This window comes from Amblyomma mixtum, chromosome 7 (genome assembly GCF_055824585.1).
Source record: "Amblyomma mixtum isolate Tamu chromosome 7, ASM5582458v1, whole genome shotgun sequence".
NCBI classification, from domain to species: domain Eukaryota; kingdom Metazoa; phylum Arthropoda; class Arachnida; order Ixodida; family Ixodidae; genus Amblyomma; species Amblyomma mixtum.
Window position 1 is genome coordinate 9487263 of NC_143018.1, and position 7069 is coordinate 9494331.

General features: G+C 46.0%; 1 protein-coding gene across 1 annotated transcript; it reads right to left on the reverse strand.

Annotated features, from left to right (window-relative positions):
- Positions 1 to 773: 773 nt before the first annotated feature.
- On the reverse strand, positions 774 to 6904 carry eIF3i (eukaryotic translation initiation factor 3 subunit i). Its single transcript, XM_089551612.1, has 8 exons — positions 6753 to 6904; positions 6078 to 6258; positions 4825 to 4890; positions 3033 to 3182; positions 2711 to 2949; positions 2507 to 2596; positions 1837 to 2003; positions 774 to 886 (listed from the first exon to the last, which is right to left on the reverse strand). Exons 1-8 carry the CDS (start codon positions 6753 to 6755, stop codon positions 805 to 807), a joined length of 978 nt encoding a protein of 325 aa, XP_089407738.1. The 5' UTR covers positions 6756 to 6904; the 3' UTR covers positions 774 to 804.
- Positions 6905 to 7069: the final 165 nt, after the last annotated feature.

Genomic DNA, 7069 nt, shown 5'->3' on the forward strand with positions numbered 1-7069 from the left:
CGCTGTAACTAGAGCAAAAAATAATCGCACAGATAACTGCGGGGCTATTGCAGATGACGAGCGAAAAGGAATAGTGTACTTTATTCGGTTCCGTTTCGAGAGTTGCAGCAAACCGAAAAGACGGTCAAGGTGCAACTTCTCCTGCAATTCTTTTCTACACCTAACAGTACAGCAGACATTTCAGGGAAAGCAAGAATCGGACTGCACCTGTCACAAAGCTTGTCGCATGCGATAAGTTATCACTCACACAGAGGGAACAGCAGGCCAGTTATTTGTGTCGTGACAATTACAGATCCTTTTCATTTCCCAGGTGTTGGTTGCATCATTGAAGCAACCACTGCCAAGTCACAGCATTCCATAAATGGTTGTATTTCTCAAGCAGACAAATTCCAAAAAGTTGCAAATAATAGACAGAAGTGCCTAGTTTTGCCCAAGCTTACCAGTAATGAGAGCTAATTGGAGCACTATTACCAGGGGTGCCAAAAAATGTTACAATGAAACTTGAGCCACTTTAGAAGCTACCATGGCAGTGGGCAGCAAAATATGAAAGCATAGCCCCCAAATTTACGCATGCTGTTTTTATCAGTGTGACAGAATATCTCTGAAAAGTTTTCGCAAATCACTCCATACATAGATTGAACACCTAAGAAATTGTGACATGTGCCCTGTGGGCTGTGAACATTGCAACTGACAGATTATTGCTGATATGTGGGATCTATTTTGTGAGTCGAACAGTGTTACCTAGAGGGCACATCAGGACAAAGAGCACAGTGTTTGATCATATACTTTTTATTTTACTTCACCTTAAACTTCCACCTGGAAATCAAAATAAGACGGGTCGAAGTAGTGCACTCGGACGTAACCGTCTTCACCACCGCTGCTGTAGCTGCAATGGAGAACACAAGACCACCACATCGTTAATGTTGCAAATCAAGAAGGTGAACACCATAGCACCTCTCACAGCATTAAAGTGACACAAGAGTTTAGCTATTTTTTGATGCTCACATACACCAGTAAAGTTTCTTAACTCTTTCCATACTACGCCCACTGACCATTGTTAGCCTGCCAACAATAGATGTGAATGCCAATTTTAAACACTTCCACTCTATTCTTGAACATGCTGTATGATCTTCTCGAAGCTAGAGAACTGTAGTACAATTTTCTCTTCAGGTTGTCTTTTTTCCCTTGTGGTGGCAATTTTTGAACAGCTGAGTGAAAACAGCGGAGCGTTGATGTCGAGAATGTTCGCCTGTGCCAGCATGGCATGCACCCTAGAATGTTTAAAGTTTCATGATTCAGCTGTGTTGACAGTTAATCCACACACTCTGGGAAAGGTTCACCCAACTAGTTTTCCTAATGGCGCGCCCAACTATAGGACCGATTGTTTTCTAGATGGAAAACTATACAATCTAGAAATTTGTTTTCGGAAGCATTTGCTATTTAATAGGTAGATATTTTTTACATTCTTAAGTTTATTCTATATCTTTTTCTCTTTTAATACAAGCATATTTTTGAAAGTTTTACTCAGATACAAAAAAGCCAACGAAAACCCACAAAATATGGACAGTTTCCTACAGTAGGGAAAGAGCTGATATCCGTTCAATGCTGTGCGCCTCTGTGCCAAATAATGTCAGTGGAGTATGTAATTTTCTAATGACGTTTCAAGTTCAGCTCTCAACTTGCATCACAGACTTACACTTCCCTACATGCAACCTTGCTGATATTTCCATATCATGACACACGGCATCAGTGTGGATCCACGCAATGTGCTCTGCTTTCTGCCATTTTTAACATCCTTGCAATCTCCAGCCATGCTTCCAAAGAAAGCAACGTTACCTCTTGCCATCAGGGTGGAATGCAACGCTGTTGATGGGACCGAAGTGGTCCTTGACCTTGCCAAACTCTTCCTCAAAGATGAGGTGGAAGAAACGGGCATCGAACTTGCCGGCTTTCACCGACGATGTTGTCACATCCATGGCCTCCTGACCACCACCCAGCACCACCTGTGAGCAAGTGGGAAGGAAACGCGGAATCTGAAAAACTGCTGCGCAAAAACCTTGCACCAAATTTTCACTAAGTCTGTGCTGGTGGCCAACTGCCCACCACCTCCAGTGTGTGTCAGCAACTCACAATGAATGCAAGAAGCTGCTGTAACTCATGCCAGATCAGGCCACAAATAGCTGGACTGGCACGCAAGGTCAGTGCATTGTTTTCCTTCCCTCTGTTCCTTCATAAGTCTCATTGCCTTGCTGTGCACTGTCTGGTGTACCACCTCTACAGATATGCATGAGAACAGTCCGATTATATATCCACTACTCGGTCATTACCACAACATTCAGCTATACTGTTGTGAGAGATGGGTTCCAGCACATTGTGGTGACTAATATGCTAGCACGAGCAAAAGGCAATGTGGATGCGTGTCCAGCATGCATCAGAACGCTTATCGCTGAAGCTCCTCTACTCCGACGAAGGTTGGGATGCGTGCCACAGTGGTGAGAGGACTCACATGCTCCCTGATGGGGGAGATGGCGGCCGAGTTGACCGGTCGCTCGGTCTTGTATGTCTTAAGGTGCTCCAGGGTGTCTGCATCAAACAGCTGCAAACAGCGGAGACATGCAAAATCTCACACCACTGCCTTGAAAAGGGTAAAACAACAAACGCATTCAAAAGTCCTGTACTGCTGCACAGTAGTAGAAAGAGTGCTCCCTGCCTTGGAGGTGGTGTCCTTGGATGCAGTAATGAAGAAGCTCTGGTCTTTGGAGTACTGCAGATCGTTGATGGTCAGGTTATGGCCCTTGATCTGGTTGAGCTGCATGCCTGACTTGACATCCCACGTGGCCAGGGTGCCGTCCTCGTGCGCCGACAGGATGCCATCATCGTAGTGCCACCACAGGGCACTGGTAACCTTGCTCTGGTTCACCGGGATCACCATCGCCGAGTCCTGCCCCTCTTCAAACACACACACACACACACACAAGCTCAACCTCAGCACAAGAGGCCAAGAAGAGCAAGCAAAAACTTCAGTCTCTCACCCATCTGTCGCCGGTCGGCTGTGTCGACAATGTGTATCTCACAGAAGCGCCCCATGGCCTTGTCTGTGCTGTACATGAACATGCGGCCGCTGAACGAGTACATGCACGTCCTCACCGCAGTCGCCGTGTTGATTGTGTTTATATTAACCCCTGCAGCATATGAAAAACAAGGGGCCACGTCAGCATTGCCACCGCTTCAAGACAAAAGTGAACGCTGCTATTGCTTCCCAGTCAATAATAACAAAAAACTCAAGCGGTCCTTGGTGGATCATTAGCATTTTCTGTTGCTGCTGATTCTACAGTAGCTCCACCTTAAGGGTATGATGCGATAGTGTTCATGGGTTATTGCCCATATACGCAGAATTGGTCGTTCTCTACTTTACATTCATAGATCACAGGGAGTGCTCACACCACACCTGGCACAGTTGTTAAGCAATGCGCCACAAACCCGGCAGGTGGATGTTTCAAACGCAACCATCGGTGAGGATTGAGAGATCCAGGTTGCTCTTCCCGAGCAACCAATCGTGACCAATCATTAATTTACTGCAACCTGCCATTGCTCTTCCCGAGCAACCAATCATGACCAATCATTAATTTACTGCAACCTGCCACAGTGAGCAGTTTGCTCACAATTCGATATACAGGTTGTGATTATGTCACAGGGTTCACGCCACGTTCACACATGGCGGCATTCGCCGTTTCCACCTGCGCAGAACCTTCTAATGCTGAAACATTGATAATAATAATCCAGATATTTCTGCACACACTACAGCTAACTACTCCACACTAACATAAGAAAACTACCAAGCTATGCAGAGAATGCCCACACATAGCACACTGAAGCTAGAAATCACATTCAACAAACCCCAGCACCAACACAGTCTTGTATCATATCAGCGCAGTCATCACAGTGCACTCAGCTTTAGTTGGCAGAAGACAATACCCAATTTTTGCATACCCCAAGCAGAAAATAGCTGGTCATGAAAATTGTAAGAAAAGAGTGCGCTCTGGTGTGAACATATTGCCTCATACAAGAAATAAGATGAAAGCCTTAAACCTGACTTTAATGAACTAAAACAAAGCAGTTACACATGTTACTGCGCCACCTACCAGCCATTTCTCAAGACCTGCAAAAGAAGAGCAAAAATTGCTGGAAAAGGAAAAAAATAAAACTAGAAAAGGCTACAAGGTTCAGCACAAGCAGAAAGTTCTAGAATTATTTACATGTTGAGTTCCATCACTGGGAGAAAAACAAACCATGTCTGCTGTCACAGCCTGGCGCAAAGAAACAATGTTTTCTGTCATTATGATTTTAATGTGGTTAAAAACTTTGATGAGCCGCCGCGGTGGCTCAGTGGTTATGGTGCTCGGCTGCTGACCCGAAAGACGTGGCTTCAATCCCTACCGCGGCGGTTGAAATTCTTGGGAGGAGAAATTCTAGAGGCCCGTGTACTGTGCGATGTCAGTGCACGTTAAAGAACCCCAAGTGGTCGATATTTCCGGAGCCCTTCACTACAGTGTCTCTCATAGCCTGAGTCGCTTTGGGACGTTAAACCTCATAAACCAAACAGCCAACCAAAAACTTCGATGAGGCCTGCCCATACTATACTCAAAACTGCTGTGCTGGAGCTCTAGCCTTGGCACTCTTGTTGACAAGGAAAAGGCAAAGACAGCAAAAAGCATCACACTGCAGGTAAAAAATTTGAAATTCGTAGTGCTGGTGGCTCTTCACAATGCATTACAAAGAAACTAAAAGGCAGAGCATATTAATAGCGGGATTGGGGACATTTACCTCGTTCCAAGTCCCAGACACGACAGGTATTGTCACCAGCACCAGAGATTACCCTTGTTGAGTCCCCTGGTGGAAGCAGCTGAGGAAGCACTCCGCAAGGACAAGCACAACTGCATGACCTCTGTAGCCATGGCTTCATGTTGTGAAAACAATACTGAATGGCATGCACAACCACAATGTACCAGCCCTGAAGTAAACTCGTCCCCTTTCATCAAACTTAATCCAGACAATCATCACACCGAAAACAAGAAAGTTAAAATAACTCCGCTAGTTAAGTATGCCCATGGTGGTGCTCTATATGGTTATGAGAATTCCCGAGACCAGAACTGGCCGTTCAGCACAGGTCTTGGCGTAGCAAACAGTTGCAAATACTCAGACAACTGGCTTTCAATGTACCCTGACGATCACTACCCTTTTTGCACCTACAGAGGAATCTGTACAGGCAAGGATTGTGCGAGGTCTGTTGCTGCACACGTTGAGGAGGTGAAATGGCCATAGTCTGACAACTTGCTCCAGACATTTCCTTCTACTAGATTACTGCCTTGTGCCTCTATGGCTAAGAAATGCACTTGGCTCACTGATGTGACCACTGACAGGACTGAAATGGGCACAGCTGCACGGCGACATTTCAAGATATTATATTGTCAGATATATACAATGTGATATGTACCTTAACGCATTTTCTTTGACTATGTTTCTTTCAGAACACTACAGCCTTTATTTGGCAGCTTGGTTCGTGGAAGCGCTTTAATGCGCATGTACAGAGGTGAGTAGACTTGTCCATGGCATTGGAGCAGTCTGCTGCTAGTCAAATAACATGAAATTTACCACAGCTGCTTTGTTGCAGACCCTTTGCCTGTGATTTTATCCTTTATGTACCTATGTAGCAGCACTTAGGCACAAGAATTATCTACGGAAACCAATGCCTGTTTAGAATTTAGCATCTACTGCTCCGTCGACCACAGCTGGAGCGCTCTAGACAAGTCTGCTCACGCCTGTGCGGTGCAGTATTCAGTGCGAAGTAGGCAATAAAAAACTAAATTAAAACAGCAGTTACTGGTTTTTACGTAACGTGCCCAAACTGTCTCCCAGGTCTGCACAGCTCTCCGTTCGTGCAAGCTTTGCCGTTAGAACCGATCAACTGCGACGAAGATGTCGTTTTAATTGCAAGGCAGCGCGCCGATTTGGAACTCTGCTCAACTACTACGCCAACTTGGTAGACGGACTGGCTTGTGGCACTCGCATAAGGATACAGTTGACGTCGATGCACCAGACGGCACCGGCGTGTCCGATGAAGTTGCCCAGACGTTCGCCATTTAGCGAGTAGTACACGTTCGGTGAGTGGTCCTTGGCGCATGAGAAGAGCAGGTCGCCCTCGCGGTTGTACTTGATCTGCGTGATGGCCCTCTCGTGGCCGTGCAGCATAAGGGGCTTCTGCGTCCGAAAACAACGCGCTACGTCATCACCCAAGCGCAGTGAGCCGACATGCGATCGCAGCTCCCCTCATCAAGACCTAACTGGAAGAAGACCATTTTTCGATGCTCATTAAAATGCACTCTTGTTCGTGGTTCATCAAGGAAACTGAAGAACCGCCCGGTAACACTGTAGCCACGGCCGCCTGCGTTTCGACACAAGACTAGTGACATGCGAAGCACGATACGAAGAGGCATACACAAACAAACACACAAATATGTAAAACTAGGGCGGCAGTGCGCGCTGTTTCGCTGGTTGAACTTCGTCAACATGAACTAGTCACTAGGCCAATCATCAGCCCTTTGTGACAGGCCCTGCGAAACCGAAGTGCGCCGTAGAAGTCAGACAGTCGAAGTACACAAAGCTGGTTCGCGCAGTTGCGTGTGCAAAGCCAAGTGCTCTGAGCTCGAGTTTCGAAAGCATTAAAAATGCAGAAACAGATACTAAAAACTTGCCATATTGCTGAAATTACGACGAGGACCACGTTATGCGGCGACGACTCAGACTCGTTGGCTGCAGATTGGATTGAATCAGAGAGCCAGTGTGGATTAAACCAAGGCATCACAGCATAACCGCATAAACTCTATGCGCACAGCTTGCAAAAGCTGGCTTAAGTAAAGTTTGATCACTTAAAAAAACAAAACTTTAAACATTTATCTTAATGATTTAGCAGTCTTATTTTTGTGATGCGAAAAAAAGTTAAGTTCTGGATGAGGCCGACTGGTGCGTGCCCTTACGGGCATATCCAGAACGAACGGGAGCAAGAACTGGC